This window comes from Mangifera indica, chromosome 12, assembly GCF_011075055.1.
Source record: "Mangifera indica cultivar Alphonso chromosome 12, CATAS_Mindica_2.1, whole genome shotgun sequence".
Lineage (NCBI taxonomy): Eukaryota > Viridiplantae > Streptophyta > Magnoliopsida > Sapindales > Anacardiaceae > Mangifera > Mangifera indica.
The window spans coordinates 14,694,935-14,720,190 of record NC_058148.1 but is presented as its reverse complement, the minus strand read 5'-3'; the positions used below and the strand labels follow the sequence as shown (position 1 = coordinate 14,720,190).

The 25,256-nt window shown below is 31.6% G+C and overlaps 3 protein-coding genes across 6 annotated transcripts; all 3 read right to left on the bottom strand.

Moving 5' to 3' along the window:
* Window positions 1–1,581: 1,581 nt before the first annotated feature.
* LOC123192112 lies at window positions 1,582–3,272 on the bottom strand. Its single transcript, XM_044604568.1, has 4 exons — window positions 2,663–3,272; window positions 2,410–2,562; window positions 2,239–2,298; window positions 1,582–2,191 (listed from the first exon to the last, which is right to left on the bottom strand). The coding sequence occupies exons 1-4, from the start codon at window positions 3,270–3,272 to the stop codon at window positions 1,584–1,586; spliced, it is 1,431 nt and encodes a 476-aa protein (XP_044460503.1). The 3' UTR covers window positions 1,582–1,583.
* Window positions 3,273–11,308: 8,036 nt separating this feature from the next.
* LOC123193761 (protein REDUCED WALL ACETYLATION 3-like) lies at window positions 11,309–17,603 on the bottom strand. Its single transcript, XM_044606848.1, has 17 exons — window positions 17,314–17,603; window positions 17,167–17,214; window positions 16,168–16,259; window positions 15,738–15,875; window positions 15,591–15,647; window positions 15,439–15,511; window positions 14,560–14,718; window positions 13,748–13,897; window positions 13,377–13,632; window positions 13,016–13,131; window positions 12,848–12,934; window positions 12,645–12,733; window positions 12,433–12,495; window positions 12,264–12,320; window positions 12,011–12,107; window positions 11,760–11,918; window positions 11,309–11,659 (listed from the first exon to the last, which is right to left on the bottom strand). The coding sequence occupies exons 2-17, from the start codon at window positions 17,197–17,199 to the stop codon at window positions 11,654–11,656; spliced, it is 1,632 nt and encodes a 543-aa protein (XP_044462783.1). The 5' UTR covers window positions 17,200–17,214; window positions 17,314–17,603; the 3' UTR covers window positions 11,309–11,653.
* Window positions 17,604–20,227: 2,624 nt separating this feature from the next.
* Window positions 20,228–21,763, bottom strand: LOC123193462 (WRKY transcription factor 28-like). 4 transcript variants are annotated; one of them, XM_044606468.1, is made up of 4 exons: window positions 21,249–21,763; window positions 21,013–21,171; window positions 20,518–20,907; window positions 20,228–20,429 (listed from the first exon to the last, which is right to left on the bottom strand). In XM_044606468.1, the coding sequence occupies exons 1-3, from the start codon at window positions 21,674–21,676 to the stop codon at window positions 20,541–20,543; spliced, it is 954 nt and encodes a 317-aa protein (XP_044462403.1). In that variant the 5' UTR covers window positions 21,677–21,763; the 3' UTR covers window positions 20,228–20,429; window positions 20,518–20,540. The 4 variants fall into 4 exon arrangements, with proteins under 4 accessions (XP_044462403.1, XP_044462406.1, XP_044462404.1 ...); XM_044606471.1 differs by having other exon boundaries at window positions 20,228–20,907; XM_044606469.1 differs by having other exon boundaries at window positions 20,228–20,904.
* Window positions 21,764–25,256: the final 3,493 nt, after the last annotated feature.

Below are 25,256 nucleotides of genomic sequence, written 5' to 3'. Positions count from 1 at the left end.
TAAATAATCTCCTTAATTTATGACTCTAATCTTGGCCATTGACTTGAGTAATTCATTCCTCTTCACCGTTTCTCAAGTTAGAGGAAATGATTGAATGTACTCCTAGCCTGTCACAAATATGTTGAAATGGTAGCTTGGGCAATGGTTTAGTAAAAATATTGGCTATTTGGTGACTTGATGAAACATATCTAGTAATAAGTGATCTTACAACAACTTTCTCATGCACAAAATGATAGTTTATCTCAATGTGTTTTGTTCTTGCATGGAATGCAAGTCGTACTGTCATATAATGCAATCATGTTGTCACAAAATAATTGTGTTGCTTCACTAAGTAGAATTCCAATATCTTTGAAAAGAGAAAGTTATCTATGTGATCTCTGTTATTGTAATCGTCAAAGCTCTATATCTTGCCTCAACATTTGATCTTGAGATGGTTGGTTGTTTCTTTAAAGACCATGAAATGCAATTTGCTCCTAAGCATACACAATACCCCATTGTCCTTCTTCTAGTTGTAGGACATCCTACCCTCTCACAAAAAACATATAATTTTAGTGGACTTTGAGGTACGGTAGTATTTTCTTAACAGCTCGCATATTCCCTTTATTTGGTTCTTGAAGTTTCTAGCATACTTTCTTTACAACTTGCGCAATATCTAGTTGATCAATATAAAAAACTCTGTTAAAATAACAGAGACTGTTTAAAGAAAATTCCACTAAAACAGAGTAAAATAATTTTTGCATGTGACCCTCACTACTTGCTCAATCCAAAACCCAACACTCACGGTTGCACTTATTTGTAATATCTATCGTGTCAGAGACAGGTTTAGCTTTAAAGCAACGTCTATATATATCCCTCAGACTTGCAGACAAGACTTATTGTGGTCTGCATTGGAACCCTGTCCGGAAGCTGGCTTCTTGGGCGGTGCAGGCTTTTTGACACACCGATTCTGAGACAATCTAAGATACAGCTTGAGCAAAGTTTTCTCAAACGCAGCATACATGGGAAAATTCGTAAGTGCAAATATGCTGACGGGAAAAAAAGCAGCAGTATAAATGAGAGTGGTGGTCCAATGTGGCTTTTCCGAACGAACTATGAGCAATAATGTTGCCGCGAATGCAATCATTGTTGTAGCCAACGAAATGAATAGCAAGGAGAAGCCTATTGTGAGTTTTCTAGGGAGTTCGAGGCGGAATTCATCATACGTGTAAGGCGATGTGAGGATGGACAAAAACATTACAACGGAGGTCAGGGACGAGGCCAGAGCAATAACGTCCATGATTGTGAAAAGCAAGAAGAGACTGTTGTTGAGGAAAACTGGATACCCCTTGTCATTGGAACCCCCAGGTACAGTGTAGGCAGCAGCGAAGACCACTGTAGCAACGAGAACAGCCACTGCAGAGCAAGACTGAGAGGTTTCTTTTATCCATTGCTGTGCTTTTCCGAGTAGTTCATTGTGCTGCGAATTGAATAGCTCCTCGCAAGTCTTGTTTTCCTTCTTGTCGTGCAACATGGCGTAGTAGGTGGGCGTAATCTTCTCTACCCGCTGCATATATGGAAACATAACTTACATCTAAACACATTTATCAGTTAAAAATCTTGTAGGAGAAAGAGGGCAGGGGGCTTACCTTATACCACATTATCTCTTCCTGGAGTTGGTATACAGGTCCCGCTGGGTGAATCCTTGTATTCTCTGGCTCCACGATTGCAGCATGGTGCAAAAAGGTGTAGCCATATCTGTCAACCTTTCGGACTAACCTTGTCATCGGTATTTTCATATTTTTCACACGATTGAAGATGTCATATTGACGGTGCTTAATTGCCACATGCAATATGTTCTGATTCAGATTATTTTCTTGCTCAACTAGCTGTGGACATACTTTTAGTATCCTGTCCACAATCTCTACTATTCCTTTTTCAGCAGCCAGCAATAACGCGGTTGGCCTATTATCTCCTGCATCTCCTGTGGGAGGTATAGTCTCGTCTTCCTCAAATTGAGAATCTGGTGCCAGCTCCCAAAAAGAATCTTTTTCTATTAGTCTCTCCGCTAGTTTGAAAGCAAGTTTATGATTTCTCTTTTTTTCCAAGATGTCACCGCTTACTAGTGCACATGTTTTTTCCAGTAATATAAGCCATACTATCCATGTTTTGGAGAAAAGAAGGTGATCAATGAGCAATAGTGATGAAGAGAAAAATCATGTAGAATATCCCTTAATTAATCGAACAAAAGAAAATTTTTACCCTTTGAAAATTTTTTAGTAGCTTTTTTACCATCATCTGCATCATCACCGATTGGAAGGTCTGTAAATTTTAGGAATTAATTAATAAGATGTATACAAAAAATGTTTTTAACATATCCTTATGCATACACTATCTTTAATAGAATAATAGAAAGGTGGAAAATATTCTTACAGAAATAGAAGACTCTGTGTATCCATGTGCCCCATCGATATCCACTTTCAAAAGCTGAGGGCATGGTTGTTAGTAGGTTAAGAGGTCTCAAGCCATTTCCGTCCTTGATTGTGGCTAACGATTCATCTAGATTCAGTAAATATAGAGCCGTTTCTGAGAAAATTTGAAAAGAACTTAGCAGATCAAATATCAGTTGAATATATATGTCAATTCAAGGCAAAAGTAAAGAAGCTTGGTGGGCAGAGACACAGACCAAAATGGTTTCCAGCGATGGCAACGTGCAGAATGGAGGCATCAGGCACTTTCTGCATTCCTTCTTTTTCGTTGGCACCAGGCATATTGCGCTTGTTTTGGCGGTGAACGTCTTTAAGCTTAGATACTCCTCTCCCGGTCTCAGTTTTTGATGATTTTGAAGCTAAATACTCCACCACTTCTATTTTCCCAAAAGCGGCAGCTTTAAACAGCGGAGTTTCGCCTTTCTTATTCACAGCAGCAAGGAACTCATTCTCATTTTCCACTACATTTGCTTCCCTGGAGAGCTCACTATTATGATTGACCAAGGCCATTACGGCCTTCAGGTTCCCATTGGCTGCAGCCTCATGAAGAGGTGTGTTCCCGTAGCCATTTTTTTCTAAATAGGAATACATAATAATATCTTTACCTTTGGAAAAATCAAGTAAAGATTTAAGGGGTTCACTGCTTTTGCTGAACACTGCCAAGTGAAACGCATTGTCCGCGGCGGGCGTTACAGGAAATGACAGCAAATTAGAACGTTTCTCGTAGAAGTCCTTCAGAGATTTCCAATCGTCGTTCAGGGCTGCCTGATAAGGCTTGCGCAAAGCAGCACTATCGGTACTGGCCATCTCGTCTCGTCGGTCCGTTTGCTTCTCCTTGATGGAGACAAAAAATAATAATAATAATAATAATAATAACTAATTTAGTATGCGCCTTCAATTTTAAATGTTCAGTTCAAGTATCTAATTAAATATTCATATGATATGTTATTATATGATTAAATAATACTTTAAATTTATTTTAAAATTACTTAATCATATGATGAAATATTATTCAAAACCTAGTTTAGAGTATCTAATTGAATATTTAAATGATATGTCATTATATGATTGAATAATATTTTATCCTCGATTCAAAATCACTCAATTATATGATGACATATCATTTATATATTTAATTCAATACTTAAAACTGAGTGCATATAGTTTTATTTTAATATATATAGGTATCGACCTATCAATTTTTTTAATTTAAAATCACTCAATCAAATAATGATATATCATTTATATGATTAATTGACACTCAAAACTAAATACACATAATTTAATTTTAATATATATAGATATCAATCAAACACATTTTTTTAATTTAAATAACTAAATATTCAAAATTTTCTATTAAAAATTTAAACTTTTAGATTTTCTTATTAAAAAATCAACCTTTCAATATATCTTATTAAATGTATCGAACAAACACAATTAATATGGTCTATTTTGTGTTGTTTTGAATGAAAAGTCATCAATTTTGTATTTTAAACAGAAAATAGTAAAAGTTTAGTTATTTCAATAATAAAATATGAAAGTTTGATTATTAAAATTCGAAAATTTAATCATTTCAATTGAAATAAAAAAACAGCCTTTGATATATCATTATTGGATACCTCTAAGTGTTGTTATCCTATAGGAGTCATTGGTTGAGGGGAAAAAAATTTTACCTTAATAGTCTATTTTTTATTATTTATATTAGATAATTTGATTATAATCTTTATTATAGGTATTAAAAAATTATTAAAATAATTTTAATTTTATTAAAATTTTATTTTAATTTATTAATGGTAAAATACCCTTCATTTAATTAATATAACAAATAATATAAAATATATTTTAAAATAATTATACCTAAAGATATTTAGTAAAATAATATTTTAATATTTTTATACTACCTCTAATTAAACATAATAATTATTTATATTTAACTATTTTTATTGAATATAATAATTATTTATATTTAATAATATGTTAAGTAATTTATTTTTAACGTAATATTTTATTTTTTATAATAAAATATTATCCAATCTATCAACCCCTACTCTCTTATGTACCTCGTCTTTCTTCTGGTACTTTAACATGTGAAAAGAATAATAAGCAATACCAATGTGCAACCTTCTTTTATATATATATATATATATATAACACAACATCTGAAGTTTGTTTTTTCCAACTAAAGACATTGGACTTTTAAATATTCTTATTGAAATAACCAAATTTTCATATTTTTCTATTATAAATATTGAACTTTCATTATTTTTTATTTAAAATATCAAATTAACTTATATTTGATATCATTAATAAAAAATGCTAAAAATTTAATCAATTCAATAGAAAAATCTAAAAATTTGGTTTCATCAATTAAAAAAAAATCGGATTGTTTGGTTTCTTTAATACAAAAAAGTAAAATAAAATTTGCTACAATTTGATATATTCATAAAAAGAATTAGTAACATATTAACAATTTGCAAATACAAATACCTGAAAGTGGAAAGTTTGACAATTTCACTTGAATACGCCTATGGTTGAAGTTCTTCACGCACTAGAGAAAGATCTTAATCAAACCTATAGTTGATAGAATAATAACTATGTGATCTCTAAAATCTGATGAGTTATGTGTTGTGTGCTTTAATATATATAGTGTGGTTTTATCCTTGCAAATGAAGATAGAACGCTTCGTTACTTTGCTTAAATAACTTATAAAGTTCATGGTGCTTGAAGTAAGAATATAATAAAGAGAAGGCCAAAAAGACTTCTTCTCATCCAAGGTTTAATGTATTTTCAAACTTCTATTTATGAAATTTTAAAAATTCAAATACTCACCATTTTGTTAAAATTTTTAGTTAGGGTTAATGGTAAAAATGTTATTTAGCTAAATTAAAATAAAAAACTAAAATTTTTCACATCCCCCCTTAGTTTAAAAATCCAATAATTTCACCTCTCTCAAAGTTTGAAAAGTGTTCATTTCCCCTTAGGGTTTGCATTTTTTCTAGTGTTTTCTCCGATGATTAGAATCAACCTTCCATCTATCTTCCGTTGGCGACCGAAGAAGAAGGAAGGGTGGCAGATCTACAAATCTTGCTAATTGAGAGTTTCTAAAGAGTTTGTTGAGGAATTCTTCATACATATAAGGCAATGTCAGGATGCACAAGAACATTACAATTGAGCTCAAGGAGCAAGCCAAAGCAATAACGTCTGTGATTGTGAAAAACATGAAGAGATTGCTATTGAGAAAAACTAGATACCCTATTCATTAGAACCTCCAGGCACAATGTAAGCAGCTACAAAGACCACATTACAACGAGAACAACCACTGTACAGCAAGACTCAAAAGCTTTTTTTTATCCATTTCTATGCACTCCTGAGTTGTGCATTGTGCTTCATGATGAATAACTCTTTGCTAAAGAGAATATAGAAAAGATAATTTTCATTCTTCTCATTTAAAACTAGAAATTCCAAATATATTTATAGAAAGTCATACAACGGCTAGTTGTATAATTATAACGTAAAGAAAAGGCAATCAATGAGAAATTAAAGGATAAATATATGGAAAGTTAATAAAAGATAATCAAATAGAGAACAAGGATAAAAATAGAGAGAGAATAAAGATAATTAATACTAAATAATCTCCTTAATTTATGACTCTAATCTTGGCCATTGACTTGAATAATTCATTCCTCTTCACTGTTTCTCAAGTCAGAGGAAATGATTAAATGTACTCTTAGCCTATCACGAATATGTTGAAATGGTAGCTTGGGCAATGGTTTAGTAAAAATATTGGCTATTTGGTGACTTGATGAAACATATTTAGTAATAAGTGATCCCACAACAACTTTCTCATGCACAAAGTAATAGTCTATGTTAATGTGTTTTGTTCTTGCATGGAATGCAAATCATATTGTCATATGATGCAATCATGTTGTCATAAAATAATTGCGGTGTTTCAATGAGTAGAATTTCAATATCTTTGAAAAGAAAAGTTATCCATGTAATCTATACTATTGTAATTGTCATAGCTCTATATTCTGCCTTTGCACTTGATCTTGAGATGGTTGGTTGTTTATTTGAAGACCATGCAATGCAATTTGCTCCTAAGTATACACAATACCCCATTGTCCTTCAAGTTGTAGGACATCCTACCCAGTTTGCATCACAAAAAACATATAATTTTAGTGGACTTTGAGATATAAATTTAATGCCATAATGTATCATCTCTTTGAGGTATCGTAGTATTTTCTTAACAGCTCGCATATTCCCTTTATTTGGTTTTTGAAGTTTTCGGCATACTTTCTTTACAACTTGCGCAATATCTAGTTGATTATAAGTTAAGTATTGTAGTGCACCAACTAGACTCCTATACTTTTGAGTATTTACTTTTTTTGAGTTTCTAGACATTGGTTGAGTTTTGAGCGTCATTGGAGTGTTGAAGTGTGAACATTCTACCGTATGAGCACATTTTAGGAGATCTCTTATATACTTTTCTTGGGACATCATGATTCCTCCTTTAAAATATATATAATAAACTCTTGACCAAGTTTTTTGATTAATTCTTCCATAAGAATTTCGTTATTTTTTGTAGTCACAATATCATCAACATAAACTAACATTAGCACAATATAAATTCATTTTTGCAATATAAATAAAGATGAATATGATTTACTACAATTGAAGGCAAAATGTAATAGAAATTGGGATAAGCAATCAAACCATGCTCTAGGTGTTTGCTTAAGACTATAAAACGACTTATGTAATTTGCATTCGGAATGAGAGAGTTTAGAATTTCCAAACCCAGGAGTTTATTCTATATAAACATTTTCTTTAAGATGTCTATGTAGGAGCGCATTTTGACATCAAGTTGTCACATCTTCCACTTTGATGAAATTGTAATGGCTATGACTAATCGAATTGTAGTGGCTTTTATTACTAGACTAAATGTTTCTTCATAATCTAGTCCTTTAACTTAAGTGTATCTTTGTGCTATAAGTCTAACCTTAAATCATTCCACTAACCCATCTTCTTTTAACTTTGTTTTGAAGACCTATTTTGATCTTATGAAATTTGTCTTGGTTGGCTGAGGTACTAATGTCTATGTTGGGTTCTCATGTAATGCCTCAAATTCTTCTTCCATCGCTTCACGCCAATGAGGGATAGCCAATGCCAGCTTGCAATTTTTAGGCTCCCCTAATGCCAGCTTGGACAATTTTATCTCATCATCTGGAAATCTACAGGACATGCCACGTACCAAAATCTTTGTGCTCATTCTCAGAATTTTTCTCGTTGATTTAATTTGGAAGTCCACTTGTAATCCAATTATCAAAGAAAAGAGCTAAGATTAGATGCTTAATTAAGAAGCTGAAGCAACCCCAGTTCAGTATTTTCAATCCTATACTCGACAGTTTAGTTGACAACGATGTTGCTGTAATTATGCTGATCATGTCATTTAGAGTGTATATGAAGATGGGGTGGAATATGTTGACGTGCACCAAGGTAATTAGGTAATTATCCGGAGACATTATATGAGAGATTTGATTGAATTGTTGTGGAGCGTATCTGTGTAATTAAAAATAACAGTAAAAACAGAAAAACGGTGTTTAAATGATTCAGTTGATTGAGCAAATTCTGCATCCACTATAATGTTCTTTACTAATGTGTTCACAAAGAATAATTATAAAAGAATTATCAAGAATTTAGAGAGAATATAAGGGATATTTATTGTGTGAAACCACTTTGCAGATATTTGAGACGAAAGAGTTTCTCAAGGGTCAACTTGTTACTCGCCCTTTCTGAGTCAATTTTCTTCCTTTGGTTTATATACCTGAAGTGAAAGGATATTGGCGTCACCAAGGATACATAGTTTCCAATGATTTTACCATGTTTACATGTCCGTTTCGATTGAGAGAGTGTGAGTACCATAATATTGTACGTGCATTGAAGAGGCATATTAGTCTAGACAAAATGAGCTATCTCTAAGGAGGCGTTTGATTAGGAAAAATTAATGATTATTCTTATCATATATTTTTTATTACTTACATTACTTTATTTAATTTATAAGTAATAAAAGATTATGATAATTTTGTATTACTAATAATGATATGATAGGTAATATAAAAAGTAATCTGATTATTACTTTCACCTTAAGTATTAAAAAATTATTAAGGTAATCTTAATTTTATTATAATTATATCTTTATTTATTAATTTTTTAAGGTAAAAATAATCTTATTTTTAATTAATTAACAAATATTTTAAAATAATTATATTTAAAGATATTTAAATAAAATAATATACTAATATTATTTTATTATCTCTAATCAAATACAATCAGTTTTATTAAGTTTTATCAAACATAGTAATAATTTATATAAAAACAATTTCAAAATAATATATTTTTAAAATAATCTTTCAATTTTAATAATAAAACATTTCTTAAATCAGACACTCTACCCTAATGTCTATCTGGCAATTAGTGCCACCCAAGATACTATTATTGAGCGTTAAATACTATGAGATAAGCAAAATCTAAGAGCAACCCATTTAGCCAAAAACTGTCAAATTGTGTTGACTAGCAAAAAATTTCCACCTTGACGGGGAAAGTTGGTGTTAATAATAGGGATATTAATTAAAATAAGTAAAAAAATTTCCGCTTATACCTTTTTAGGCAAACACACAGTAGTTTTATTTTTATAAGCAATTTTTTTTATAACTCCAAAAATATCCTTCCAATCCTGTAGGTGTAGACGTTAGAAGAAAGGTATGATGCGCGCGGTACGTACAGAGTGCGTACACCCTCATATATATATATATATATATATATATATATATATATATATATATAAGAAAGGGTGCGCGCACCCCGCACTCTGTTTTTAATAAAACTATTATATTATATATATATTAAATAATATAATATAATATTTAAAAAATATAATAAATAAATATATATTAAATATTATAATATTTAATATAATATACATAAATAATAATAATAATTTTTAAATATATATTATATATAATATTATAATATTTATTTTATATATATATTTATTTATTATATTTTTTAAATATTATATATATATATATATTAAATATTATAATTTTTAATATAATATATATAAATAATAATAATAATTTTTAAATATATGTAATAATATAATATATATTTAAAAATTATTATTATTATTATTATTTATGTATATTATAATATTTAATATATATTTATTTATTTATTATATTTTTTAAATATTATATTATATTATTTAATATATATATATATATATATATATATATATATAAAAGAAAGTGTGCGTGCAGTTGTTTATATATATTATATGAGGGTACGCGCACTCTGTACGCACTGCACATTGGGCACGCACCGCGCGCACTACGCAAGCACCACGCGCACTACGTGCACTCCGCACGCACCGCGTGCACCACACCTTCCTTCCAATCCCTACACCTACAGGGTTGGGAGGGTATTTTTAGAGTTACAAAAAAAATTGCTTATAAAAGTAAAACTATTGTGTGTTTACCTAAAAAAATATAAGCGAAAAAATTTTTACCTACTTTAATTAATATCCCGTTAATAATAAGTGAATAATTGATCAATATCTCTTTGAAATATGAATGGCCATGAAGATGACCACCGCAGGTGCTTCTCCTTTGGATCTTGTGAAAAGAGTCAAAGGGAGAAGTGTAAGACAGACCAAATGTGAGCAAGAATTTGTCTCATGCACACGAGATTCAATACCTTAAGGGGGCGTTTGATTTGGGTAATATTTGATTATTAAAATAGAAAGATTACCTTGAAAATAGATTACTTAGAAGATTACTGGGTATAAATGATTACTATGTTTGATAAAATTTGATAGGTATAAATAATTATTGTGTTTGGTTAAAGGTAATAAAAGATTACTAGTAAATTATTTTGCTTAAATGTCTTTAAATATAATTATTTTTAAATATTTTTTATATTATTTGTCATATTAATTAAAAATAAATTTATTTTTATCTCAAAAAATTAATAAATAATAATTTTTCTATAATAAACTCAAGATTACCCCAGTAATCTTTAAATACCTAAGATGAATGTGGTAATCAGATTACCACTTATATTACCTCCCACGTCAGCATTGGTAATAGAAGATTACTGTAATCTTTTATTACTGATAAACCAAACAAGAGAATAAAAGATAGATTACCAAGGTAAACTTAAAAACCGTCAACCAAACACCCCCTAAGAGATTCTACTGGATCTGACAGATAACTGCCTATAGATAGTATTTAGTGGATAGGCACACCCAGGCCCTCCCCAACAGAAACCGCCTCGTAAAGAGAATTTGGCCGCAATGTCATGAAACTGCGACAAAGCTGGAAGCAGCGAGGCGTGTTGTCTAGACGTGTTATGGCAACTTCTGATTCCTACAGTGCATGTAAATTGGGGCCATCTCGGATATGGGGAAAGTTTCATTTTTCCAAACTAAGTCAAGTGTATCCTACGAAAACATGTCAGCCCTCGGATCAGCCCGGATTGCATCCACTCCTATGAATCATCATAGAGGACTACATCTATTCCATCTCATGGGCCAACTAACCTTTCCATCCTTGGCTCAACCTTAGTTTCATTTGCAAGGGCACATGATAAAGATAGAAATTGTGTAATGCATTTTTTCTTTTTTTGCGTACAGATTGTCACTTCTAAAGCGTTTAACTCAAGAAATCATACAAAAAAACATCAATAAAACACCAAAATGCATTTTCGAGGATACCATAAAAATCTATCTGTTTTCTCGTACGAAAAATTTACAAATTATTGTTCTTCAATAAATGTACCAAGGGAAATTCACAATAAAAATTGTAGTATTGAATATTGTATCTGTTTGTTAAGCCAGACGATAAATCTATAAATCTATGTCACAAGAACCTACCTTTAAAAAACGTGGAGCAAAAATTGATATATAAATGAATTCACAATATTACAAAAAGAGAAAATTTTTTCTGTGCCATTTACCTGCCTCTTTCGAATTGAACACCTAATTTTAGCTTTGTCTATCCGTGATGCTAATCTTTCCCCAAAGTTGCAAAATATTTGCTTCCTATGTGTATTTCCGCGAGCAACAGTTTACAATTCCCCTTCTTTCAACTCAACCTGTACTTGTTTTTGTAACTTCAGTGCAAGTTTCACTTTCAGGCCTGTAAACATATTATTGTGTTATAAAGCAATCTTAAACAAGGCAATGTGTGTGAATTGTAAGATTAAAGTCAATGAAATTCATGCTCATGAGAAACTTACCGGTGAATGAGGGATCAAAAGAAGAATGAGTGACACACAATACAAGCACACAGAAATTGCAACTCCAGCGAGAAAGTTAGACAGCAGCCGCCTGTTGTCTTTTGTAGGTATAAAAGCTATCTTGAGTGCATTGGTTAATTCAAAAAGTCTATGAGATACCTGCAGAAACAAGTCAAGATGGAAGAAGAAAAACATTAATTTAAAGTTATAATCTCTAACGATGACAGAAACTTAAAGAAATATTTACTTACCAAGATATAAATAGCAGTTGTAAGCATGAAATTGAGCATTGGGTATTCTGGGATAATAGAAAGGAGCCACTTGGGTTGTCCATTAGGCTTGTTTGATCTGCAAATACATACTAAGTAGTGAGAAATCATCTCCCATAATTCTGGAAAAATTCTTTGCATGAGGGTAAATTTATATCATAGAGGTTATACCATATATATAGTAAGGTTAACACAATGAATACACAAATACAAGAAGAAGAAGAAAGAAGAAGACCTTAACCAGATATGGAACTGGGAGATATAGGTTTCCAAAGTTATCTTGCCAAGCCACCTGGTGTAACAAGGTTGTGCAGTTAGAAATAAAATTTATTAGGTACACAAATAATAACATTTAACCTTTTCACCAAGTAATATAATTAAATTATAATGGTCAAAGCACATACCCGAAAAGAGTCAGAGAGATATTTCGAAGCTGCTGAGTGAAGTTTCGCAAACAAATGTACACACTGGAATCACAAAAAATAAATAAATAAATAAAGGCAGAGTTAAAAACTTAAACAAAGCTCTTTAGCAGGATCGAATATTTCTACAATAATCCCATAGAATTCCCTAAAAGGTGCTACAGCGAAAAAAATGTAAAAATATGAGTACTTACGTGATGGGAATCCATGACGTGTATGGATGGTACTTGTTGTATGTAACTTTATCCAGCTTGTAGATGCATTCATACCAAAAGTAACCAACCTACAAAGTAAACTGAATGGTATTAAACCTCTAACCTAAATAAATACATAAAATTAATTGATTACATTTAAGTAGTCAATAGCAGCAACATGGTCACTATAGCATGCAACTCACCAATAAAGCGATTGCCACAATGCCTGTTTTGATTGAGAGTTTTTTCTTGGGTTCAGATTCCTCCAATTTCTCCATCCATTTCTCAACCTAACATTTAAAACATTTTGAAAATTTAGCTGTTTAATTGTGAGATCAAGAAAGAAGATCACCAAACATTCAAAAAGTTACATTGGGATGACAATAGGCATATATCATTCCTACTATCCATATATAGCGATCGAGTCCAGATCTAAAATGCCACTCATGTAATCGAGGAAGATCCGGCTTAGCAGGATCAGTATACCCTGCCATAGAACAAAACATAATCACAATGATAAGCACATCCTGGATATTCAAGACAACTAGAACTCAAACCATTGGGTTTAGCCTGAATTAACCAAATTCAACTTCTCAATAATAAGTATAAAAAAAAAAGCAGTTGAACTTAATTCAAAAGTAAGGTATGTGGAGGAGAGAAGAAGGCCATAAAATATAACCAAGATGACCACTAAATAGAATGCCATAAAAACTGCATCTCTAGGTTACTTACCCAGTAGAAATGAAAAAGGACTCCACAATATATCAAAAACTCCAGGAACTTCCCAAATCAAGATGACCACAAGAAAGCATGCCAGAATCTTCACAATCATCACAGATCTTATCTCATTGTACTTGTTAAAAATACCAATAGCTCCATACACCATTATGGTGAAAAGCGTGTGCATTGGGCAGATATAGTACAGCACATAGTCATTTTTTAGTACAATACAGCAAAATGCCACAAAAATATTCAGGCGCCACATCATCTGCATCAAGCAATAAAGGTCTTAAAGATTGTTAGAAAGTTATATTTCAAAAGAAACAAAGTCATAACTTGTTACAGTTTCTGTAGATAATGTAATAGTACAGAGAAAAAGATACCTGAGCAAAGCGTGCAAGGCTAAAATCCTTTCTAATGTAATAGTAGGAGAAGTTACCGAACCCGGTCATCCAAACATATGCAGCAATAAAGACACGTATTGCATTGTAAATCTCAGTTGCAGCAAAGTAATGGTACATTAAAAAAAGGACCTGTGGAAACACAAAATGATTGTAATGCCACCATGCAAAGATTACAGTAATCATGTATGGTTCATAAACAGAAGAAAGCTACACACACAAGCAATCTCCAATATACAAAAAAGGAAATGCATCATATACAGTCAAAGTTAAAATTGTGCTCAATTCCACTCATAGGTAGCATTTGATAGAACTTCTTCCAATAATGGATTTACAGAAAGGGAAAAAGTGCAAAACATGACCTTAATTCCTATGGGTTTGCAGTCTGAATGAAAAAGTCACCAAAAGATAGCATATTCTACAGCTGGACTATATATATAAGTGAAGTAAAGATATAAGCAAGCAAGAATGCGAATGAAAAGTGTATATCATTAAAATTCAAAGTATTTTTTATTATATGAAAATTTTTAAATGTAAATTCAAAACAATCAGCTCCCAAGGGCTTAGCCTGGTGGTTTACCAGCCACCTTCCTGGCTGGGTACCTGGGTTCAATACTTGGGGGTAGGGAAGGTGTTTAAAACTGCTTTGTGCAATGACCAACCCCCTTTCCTCTAATAAACATAAAAATTCAAAACAAAGAAAAACCAATTCATTATAAATTAAATTTTCCCCCAAAGTCATCATAAATGCATGTTTTCTTTAAAAGCTACAAGTTTCATCAAGAAATACTTGCCTGCATCCATCCTCTCCACTCTTCAGTCTGATGCCGATTAAGGTACAGTATGGTCTTTCCAGAAAAAGCAGATTTGTCATTATGTTTCTTCAGAGAAGTCATTGCTGAAACTATGACAAGAAGAAGGTAGAGAAAAAGGAAAAGATCGCGATTGTAGTTCTGTGAAAGAAAACCCACAAGAGAGGGAAATAAAATATTAGAAATTCATGGCACAACCAAGTTTATCATCTTTATGAACATGCAAGCATAAACCATGAGCCAAGAAACCTCATCTATGATTTAGAAATTGTTTTGAGAAAAAAGAAGTATCTAAGATATATGCCACATAAGCTTCAATTATTTCCAAGTTAAGGATCACATTTATCATAATCTATCGAACCATATTGTAGGTATAAACTCTCTGTCACATACTATGTAATCTATTCCACCAAAAATATAAATATAATAAAATGCATGAACAGTATCCACAAAGAGAAACATGAAAAATATAAAGCCAAAATAAGTTCATATATTACAAATTTATCTGGTATCGGCTAGCCCTTAACATAAACATCTAAATTCTAGAGAACAAAAACTATCAAATCTGAGTTATGCCCCCTTCAATACAAAAAAGGTAGATATCCCAATCTTTTTACAAGCAACAGTATCACTACAAATGGTGAAGATGTAGATATTAAAGAGTAATATAATAAAGAAGGAAGAGATAATTGGGGATATGCAGGACATGTTTAAAATTTAATTGGTAATCAGAGCCCATCTAGAACCACCTAGCATATTTGTACTATTACACTTAAGAGGCGCATGTCAGCGCACAGCAATCAAAAAATTCAAAGAATAAATAAATATAAGATTTATACTTCGGTTACACAAAGAAAATACCTTGGTAGAATCGCCAATTACATTGGCGCGGTCACATAAATAAAAATAAAAAAGGATTCCCCCAAACTCAGCTCTGCATGCAAAATTTAGTACATTTATATATAAGTAAAGAGAAACTTGAATATTGGCCATCAGCAAAATAAATGACTTACACAGCTCTCAAAGTTGCCCGATTTTCTAGCAAGAAAGTATCATCCATAGTCAGAAATCTGAAAGACCAAGGGGAGAACAGGTAAGAAGGCTAAATGACAGAAATCATAAAAATTTTCAAGACAATTCTGCACATCACAGGAGGTGACCTAATCATGTTTGCTTTAACGGATGAACTGTGAAGCCTTGCAGAAGCTGATCTTGTGAGGCCTCCTTCCAAAAAAACAGCATGATCATCTTCCTTGATAGTTTCCTTTTCCAATTCAACCAGATTGGTATCTGAATGGCTGCAACCAGAGAACTTACTTGCTAAGATGTTTAGGCATCCATTTCAAGAACCAAATTATAATTTTTACAAGCTTATTTTAGTCTATTCTCATCAAAGCAAACAACCTTTCATAAAAAAAACTTAACCAAGTCAACATTTAGGCATCAATGCTCTTGCATTCAGATAGAAGAAAAAAGTTAACCAAGTCAATATTTATTAAACAAAATTTTTTTTTCAAATATCCAGAAAATGAAAACCATCTTTTATCATCCATTGTCCATGTAAACAGATGCAAGCGGGAAAGAACTTACACTTTAGAATGAGATGAATGCCTTTTATATTCTAAAAACTCTGAATATATCCATGCAACAAATACTGGGATAATTCCAAGTAGAAATGACACCTGAAACATGCAACAAGAGCTCTGTTATATATGCCAGGTAACATAGACACAGAGAAAGAAGTGAGAGCTTTGTTATATCTGCCATGTTATATGTACTAAGAAAAAATAAATGAAATGAATCATAAGAATAGCAACTTTGAACTGAATGACATCACCTTATCTACATAGAGGTAGATAAAATTACAGTTAAGTTATATCCCTCAGTAAAATAAGTACAAAATTATTTGAAAATTTATTAAATGTCTATATTGATGTGACAATTTGTATTAATTTATAGCCATTCCCACTCAAAAAGTTTTTGCAAATTATAACACTCAAATTTGAACACCCAACAATGAGAAAATTTCTTCACATAATCTTATTAATCATCATCACTTGTATCCAATTGATTTCATTTAACTGTAGCTGATAGATTTCAATTAGGCCTTAAACATGCCATGTTGGAAGGTGAGAAAAAGCACAAGAAAAGATCCAACGACTAATGTAAGCCATAAAAGACCAATTCTGATTCATGATTAACTTAAAGAGGGCTAATCCCATCAAACCTTATACCTATTTCCACACAAACTTCAGGGACATAGAATTTTGCACACAAGACATTATCTCAAATACAGTAATTAAAGTTCATCACTTGAAAATAAGTTCTAAGTAAAGCGCTATAGTTAGATGTTGACTAAAAGCACTCAATCACGGTCAACTTGCTTCACTTTCTAAATTTATAACTTAAATCATCAAACTATCATCAAATTACCATATAACAAAATCTGCATTACAACTAAAACTCATTGCATCGAGAAGATCTACAACTAATTAAATAAAGTCAAATTTAACAATCTAAGTCTTCAAATTATAACTTTAACAATTGAAGAAAATCGTATAGCAGGAAGAAAATTGAATGAAGTTACACCTGTCCAGGCGTGATTGGTCCGGAAACCACCATCTTGGATCCGTAAAACTGCAAATCAAAGCACATTAGATACTAACACCGGAACATTAAAATCTAAATTTCGAATTTTAATTTGAATTCGGATTAGAGATCGATAAGATGAACTACCAGAGGAAGAGGAGAGTAAAATCAGCGAGTGAAGGAGTGATGTCTAGAACATGCTGATAAACTCGAATTAGAGGAAAAAAAATTAAAGAGCGTAGCGTAAATAGAGGATGAAGGAACAGAGATCCAAACGAAGAGAATGAGTTTGCTTCAAGAAGAGAGAAAATGTTGGACGACGTGTCGTTTTCACTTTCTCATCTCTTTCTCTCCGCTCTCCAAACGGTCGCTGGCCGTTGTTGTTGTTGTTGTTGTTGTTGTTGTTGCTGTTGTTGTTGCAGTTGGGTTTGGTTCTTGGTTGCCTTCTGCTTTCCGTTTTAGCAGGCCATTACATTAATAATAAAATATATATATAATTCTGTATTTTGTATTACGAATATAAATTAATCCTATTTTATCACGTAATTAAGTTTTACGTTTCACGAGGACAACATGACATTCTTTCTTGTAAATAAGATATCAAAAATTAAGCTTATTCTTACGTAATAATCAATCAATGTCTTCTTATCGAGATCAGGCACCGTCCCAATTAAATAATTTGATCAGGTCAATCCAATCAAAAATTATAAATTTTAATAATGTTAATATGATTATTAAATTTTAATTAAACCGATTTAACTAATAAATTCAATCAATTGATGCTATTTTAGTTTTAAAATTGAAATAATAATTTCTTTAATTACAAATCTATTAAATAATTTCTTGTTGATTATATTTTATAAGTATGAAAGAATAAAAATGATTAGAATCGTGATCTTCTTGGGATTATTTCATTAGTTAATTTAATATTAAAATGATTTAATTTTTTATTACAAATGGAGTAAGTAATAAATAAAAAGAAATATTAGAAAAAGAAAAAATGGTTGACTCTGAGATTCTGACCGTCAGTGTTGATCACGAGCACGTGCGGTTGTTGGTGAAGAGTCAAATCCGGATAGAGTAAAGTTTAATCCTGACCGTTAATTTTGATTACTTATAAAGAGTGTAGATGAACGAAAGCAACTAATCGTTCTGAGTGTAATGGACTGACCGGTGTACTGAGAGTAAGGTTCGAGGACATTATTTTTTTTTCTTTAAATTGAAACTTAGTCCACTTCCATATTTAGTGCCCAATTAATTGGAGTCCGCAATCTAAAAAAGGAGACAGGCAATAAGCCCAACGCCTTCACCCAGAAGCCCACGTGCATCTTCATTTATCTAATTTTAATTATCAAATATCAATAAGCCCTCACTTAGTACTTGCTAATACAAGCAGCAATCGACTCGAATCAAGCTAAACCCAAACAAAAATCAATTTGAACTTGAGTCAATTGGAATAGTAAATAATAATATCAAAGAAAAAGAGAATAAAAAATTATTAAAAAAGAAAAATCCTGATAAAAAATAATTAATAAACTTTCGAACTCAAATCAAATTGTAAAGATAAAACTTTTACTTGAGTTTAGCTCATTTGAATAAAACATAGATTCGAGCCTAAACATGTTGTTAAAATCAAGCCCATATGATCACCTGCATACGATACTAAATTATATATACATTACTTATAATATGCTAATCTTGGTCCAATTCATGCATAATCATGGCCAAGATATGGCGTTGAAAGTTGACCACTATTTCATTGATATATTCGACCTTCTTGGCAGCAGTCTAGCGCATGTGACATATCACAATGTTTGTTTTTAATATATGGATGAAGCATGAGCATATTATAAAAAAAATAAACGTAGAAGCGAATAATATAAATATATAAATGTACCTAAGTAGTTGTTGTATTATTTATTTATATGGGCTTAAAATTCAATTATTGATGAGGAATATAAATACTTGATGCCTTCGACTGCATCACATGGCACCCATTGAACTCTACATTGTGAGTACCAGTACCACCATTGAACATGTGCAATTCTGATTCATTTGCTCCCCAAATTCCAACAGAAAAGATAAGACATGAATCAAGAATGAAATGTAGTGACTTGGGTCAATCTTTCTTCCCTAGTGGATAGTGTTGTTAATCAATTTAGTATCGTGTATGTTGATGCAAAACTCTGCATTCATGAGAAGTACAGAACTCCATAGGTGTGAACTTGCACAGTTTCATGATGCTGATCGAAATCAGTAGTGTAATTTCATGAGCGGTAAAGAAAACAAAAATGTTTTAAAAGTGATTTAACACATTGTTAGGTAATCCACACCCATTGGCAATTGAATATTTTAACCATAATTCATATACTTAATGTTTTTTTGGGTATGTTTCTATAAGTATGGCTAAAAAATAGTTTAACCTTGTAATCAGAGGTGTTCAAAATTATCTCATAACTAAACCGAACCAATTTTTTAATCGAAAAATAGATTATTTGAAAAACCAACTTAGATACCAGTTTAAAAATATAGAAAAACTGATTTTTTTGATTTGGTTATCGATTTGTCTAATTTTCATAACCGGTTTTTAAAAAGTTGAGTAAAATATTAAACATATTTTCAAAAAAAATTAGAAAAAATAATAAAATATGATAATTCTTTAAAATTTGATTCAAAAACCAGTTAACCGAAATTTGGTTCAGTTAATTGATATTTTTGATTCAATTCAAAATCTGTTAATCTTTAAATCGATTCAACTTTGATTCATAATTCTTTTTAAACTGAAAATTCAATTTAACTCAAAATATTAATAAACCAGTTTAGTTAACTAGTTTTGAATACTCTTACCATAAAAACACATAAATGGTAAAATCTTAATCTGATTAACCTAATTTGTTTAAGTATATGCTATGGTTATTACATTTTCGGCCCTACAAATCAAAATTCTGTTCAAGAAAAGGGTTGAGGCCAAGGCCAGTTCTTCTGGTACCTGCTCTGAGTGTTCTCACTGTGAATTGGGACCAGGAATCTGAAGGGTTTAGCTACTTTATCAGACAACATAGCAAATATAATAAATATGACATTGTGACTCAAATTGCAATTTCATCTCAGCCGACATAGTTGAAAGTTTGGACAACTTAAATGGTATGAAAAAACGTACAAAAGCCAGTCAAAAATACCTGCATTTCCTGCTCTTAGATGTTGTTTCTGACCGCCATGCCAACAACATAAAGCATTTTCTAACCTTCGAGAGCAAAGAGGCACTGCAAGCAAATTAACTCTAATTCCCAATCAATGGCTACAATCTCACTTCCAAGATATATATATATATATAGTAGTAAGAATATTTACAATGAGAGGGGAAGCTAGCGGATTCATGGCTCTCTTTTGAGAAACATAGAAGGAACTACGTCCTGCAGGAGCCCGTAATCAGGAAGCTGCTGTTGATGGTACTGCTCAAAAGAGACGTTAACATTATTCTGTGGGTATATCTGCGTATTGCCTGCACCAGGCAAGTAACCCCCGAGCCATTCATGATGAGCGTAGGCACCAGACAGGTCGATCGGCGTCGGCGGTAACATAGAGGGCTGGAACATTCCCGCGGCGTTGCCTCTCAGCGTCGTTGGGATGGGGTGATTGTGTTGGCCTTCATACGTTGTGATCACAATGGATGGATCTTGAAATGACCGCTCCACACGTTTCTTGACTGTGCATTTCTGAGTAGTGCACCTATAATAGCTTCTGCATTTAAAGGAAAAATGGTCTCCGATATCAAAATTAGAATCAAAATTTCTGACTAAGCACTGTCTGAGTACATATTTTAACATGTAAAGTTGACAAATTAACCTTGGATAAGCACTATTTTTGACGGCTTTTTGTCCATATTTTCTCCATCTATACCCATCTTCAAGATTATCAACTTCGCTCTTTGTCATGAACGCAACTCGCGGCTCCTTTTGCCTCTTTTCTTCCTTTTGCTTCTTTTCTTTGCTTCTGTCATCAAAACTGAATCAAAGTTACACCGAGAAAATTAAATCATACTAGGGATTGTTATATAAGAGAGCCATAGACAAGAAACTTACATTTTCTTAGGGGTTTCTCCTCCGTCGTCGGACCCTTTTGGTGGCGTATCTTTCTTACTCTTGCCGGAATCTTCTTCTGCACCAGCCTCTGAGGAAGAAGAAGAGATGGAAGAATTTGGGGTCGCCATGTTTTCACCCAAGTCATCTGTACCAACCACTTTCTGATTACCCTCAATGGAAGAAAACACCTCAGAGGAAGAAGGTGACATGCCGAAGGCCTTTTCCAGAGAATTATAATCCACCAATCCATTTAAGCAGTCGGTAAAGTTGAGGTTTCCAGCATCAAACCCTTGTGAAGTCGTGTAAACAGAAGAACCAGCAGGGATATTAGAGGGCTTCTGGTCGTACATGGCGCCGGTTGCATATAAATTATGTTGATCGTCATGGAAGAAAGATCGGTAATAAAGGTCTCTTGATTCATCAGACATGGAAGATTAGGAGAAGAAATTAACAAAGAAAGAGAGGCAGCTAATAGCTAGAGAGCTGTTTGATGAGGTCCCTAAGTCTTGACTTCTTTGTAAGTTTAAAGTTTAACCTATTCATAAAGTTCAAGTTATATATATATAAAGTCTTTAGCTTTGAATGCGACACCAGTACACCACTGTATGAAGGGAAGGATGACAACACAACTCCTTCCAATAAGAAGATGCGAAAGTGGCTTCTAATATGGAAACATTTCCAAACAATCATATCGGGTAACCATTATTCAAACCACTCGGGTTGTCCAATCCAACAAACCGAATACCCAATGAACCAGTTCGGATACTGATCAGTCGCAAAAGTTGGAAAATTGATTTTCCGATTCAAATACCGGTTTACCACACGGTCATAAAACCCTTGATGGTATCAACCAAACCAACACTTTCTCCCAATTTATTCCATCTTCTAAACCAATCAAAAGCAAATTTTATAAATTTTATTACGTACTACTACATATAACACTTGATTTTTCACTTATTTTATAAAAAGGACTTCTTTTATCATAACCTTTATCACAATAAAATTATGATATATTACCATATAATTAAATAATTTAAACTATCTATCAAGCTTAAAAATTTTTTATATTTTTTGCAAACTCTTAAATTACTGTGGAATTATCAAAAACCCTAATAAAATTATTAGAACATTTTTTAAAGAAAACCAATGGAAGTGTCAGCATTGAAGTAAGGTCGATGGATTGAAGGAGTGAGGTGAAAGAGATGAGAGTAGAAGTCAGAGAAGACTACAGAGTATTGAATTATAGTCAGTCAATTAGTCGGTCAGTCATGAGATGCCCGTTTTTGTGCAATGACGGAGCAAAACTGGTCAAATTTTCAAACTTTCCAAATACCTCCATTCCATTATCAGGCGTAATCGTGGCATTACTGGCACCGGCATTTGACCTTAGTTGACAATGAAGCGCCACATGTTCGTCGACAACTTTCACCGGCTGGCTTCCTTCCTTGTATGCATGAGTACTGATGCCTTCTCCACGTCATCACCTTTCCCATCTAACTTTACCCCCCCACAATTTTAGACCCAAGATTGGTGGGATTTAATAATTATATTAAAATGGATTCTATTCAACTTTTAATACACACTATTAATTCCGATTGGATGTGATTTGTCTCAACTCAAGCTTAAGAGTGTTAATCTATTTGAACAAATTAAATCCGGATGGAAGTTCCTCCGATTTTATATTTGATCTTGTTTAAGTGGTCATATTAGACTTTCTAAGAAAATTGAGAAAAGTCATTACTTATCCTTATGAGACACCAAATTAATTACCACGATATATGTAGAATGAGTAGAGAGCATAAGGGTTTTGCTAAGTATAAGTTTTTGCTAAAAACCTTTCAATTGGATTGATAGAATAAGCTTCGAACATTAGTGTAAAATTTTTACCTTGAATGATCTCTTTCTCCGTTTTATATACATTGATTCATAACATTATTATAGAGTTCAGGTTTCTTGATATATTTGATAAAAATTTTAAATTACGTTATTGTGATCTTTTACACAAAATTTCTATTAATGAATCATTTTTTGATTCAAATTGATTTTAGTTTGAATTTAATTTAACTCAGTTCAAATCAAATTTTAATATTATTCTTTAATCTTGAAATTAAAGATAATGAATAATTAAATGCAATATATAGGTTAGTGGGTAGATGAGAGTTGAGACTGATGATCAATTAGAATGACCGACAATCATTTTCCCTGCTTGTCCCAAAAAAGGGTAATAGGAGCATACAAATCGAAATCAATATGAACTACTAAAAATAATAATAAAGTCGTTTTAATTATTTAATAATCTATTTCAATTCATTAATTTTTTGGCTGGAAAATGTTGTTCCTAAGTAACATTTATTATTGAAAGATCATTCATTGTGAGTTCCTCAACACCGCCAATTTGTTATAAAGACTATAAGTTTTAATATTAATGGCTAAAAAATATAAAAATTCTTATTTCAATTAATCACACCCTATTTTTAGAATGAAAGGGGTAAAATGTATACTAATTAACATCAACCATGCATTTAATTTAAATAATTTTTATTATTAAAAATAAAATATTATCATAAAAATAGATTAATTAAGTATAAATAATTATTGTATTTAATTAGATATAATAATAAAATATTAAGATATTATTTTATTTAAATATCATTGATATAATTATTTTAAAATATTATTATTAATAATTAAAAATTAAATAAAATAATATTAATAATAAAAAATAAATTTATATAATAATTTATCATATCTATAAACCAAACAACTTCTAATGCGCCCATACAAAACTTGGGTGGGAAATTGTCTTTTTCTCTAAAAAGGCTCCCTAAGGCTGTCCTCTACTACCACGTCAGCCGGCACCTATTTTTGAAATGTTAAGTGCCAATGTGTAAAGGTATACGTCTTATAAAAGAAATGTTTTGAAAATAGAAATTCTGCTGGTGAGAAGTATGTAAAATTAAAAATTCCGCCACTGAGAAGTATGTAAGTAAGGTCTTCTTCAATGTTGCTTTCGTTCATTTGATCAAGATGAAATTTGACTGCACAACAATAACATATAAATTTATTAAATAGTTGTATCAAAAAGATTAATTCGCAGGAAAATTGTCCAAAGCAAGCTTGAAGTAGTCAACAAGAAATAAAAAATTTTCCTTAGCAATCATCAAATGACGAGGAAATTAAAGCATTTATACAAATAAATAAAAGGCAACTTTGAAACCATGACACTATTGGTCAACAATAAGGAGGTTCGAAAATAAGCTTAAGGAATACGTTGATCAAAATAGTAATTCACTGATTTGATGATTTTGAATTACATAAATTAATATTCAATTATCTAACGACACGTTAATATTTATATTTCTTAATATATATAATATTACTTATAAATAATAATAATACTATATTTATCCATATTGGGTATATAAATATATACATATTTATATATATCATTATGTATATATTTATGTATCTAAAATAGGTATATCTAATTTTATTATATAAATAATATACAGCAAAATGTATCTCATCTAGAAGAGAGATTGACAGTGATACAACAATTCTATTAGATAATTAAAAAACAAGAAGAAGAAGAAGAAGAAGAAGCATTCTTATATGAATACACCAATAATGGGGAAAGTCTTGATTCCTGTGTTGTGGAAAACAAATTGAGTTAGCTGTGGTTCCAGACTAAGGTGAGGGTAGTTCCTTGTTGGAGGTGTCTTCGAGCTCGAGATAAGAAAAACAGCATGAGATTTTTGACATTTGTTTATAATTAGTTTAATTCAATTGATTACAATGTATAATGTGACATAAAGTATTTGTATTGCGAGTCCTTTTCAATACACGAAGAAGAAGAGGGCAGGTTTCTTGTTAGGTGTGCGGTGTTCCCTCAAAATTTAAATTGTTTTTTGTTTTTCAAATATTTGTAATTCAATCACCATCACCCATTTTTTCTCATCACAAAATTATTAAGAAAAAAAATATATTGTTCAAATTACATTATTATTA

What these genes read in the sequence shown, in the direction of transcription:
- LOC123192112 (XM_044604568.1), bottom strand. Translation starts at nt 3,272, where the DNA reads ATGGCCAGTACCGATAGTGCTGCTTTGCGCAAGCCTTATCAGGCAGCC. An exon ending in CATCGCTGGAAACCATTTTG is followed by an intron (nt 2,563 to 2,662) that starts GTCTGTGTCTCT and finishes AAATTTTCTCAG; the next exon opens with AAACGGCTCTATATTTACTG. An exon ending in TACTAAAAAATTTTCAAAGG is followed by an intron (nt 2,192 to 2,238) that starts GTAAAAATTTTC and finishes ATTCTACATGAT; the next exon opens with TTTTCTCTTCATCACTATTG.
- LOC123193761 (XM_044606848.1), bottom strand. Translation starts at nt 17,199, where the DNA reads ATGGTGGTTTCCGGACCAATCACGCCTGGACAG. An exon ending in CATTCATCTCATTCTAAAGT is followed by an intron (nt 15,876 to 16,167) that starts GTAAGTTCTTTC and finishes CTCTGGTTGCAG; the next exon opens with CCATTCAGATACCAATCTGG. An exon ending in ATCTCTCTGACTCTTTTCGG is followed by an intron (nt 12,321 to 12,432) that starts GTATGTGCTTTG and finishes TTGTTACACCAG; the next exon opens with GTGGCTTGGCAAGATAACTT.
- LOC123193462 (XM_044606471.1), bottom strand. Translation starts at nt 21,676, where the DNA reads ATGTCTGATGAATCAAGAGACCTTTATTACCGATCTTTCTTCCATGAC. An exon ending in GGAGAAACCCCTAAGAAAAT is followed by an intron (nt 21,172 to 21,248) that starts GTAAGTTTCTTG and finishes ACTTTGATTCAG; the next exon opens with TTTTGATGACAGAAGCAAAG. An exon ending in AAAAATAGTGCTTATCCAAG is followed by an intron (nt 20,908 to 21,012) that starts GTTAATTTGTCA and finishes CTTTAAATGCAG; the next exon opens with AAGCTATTATAGGTGCACTA.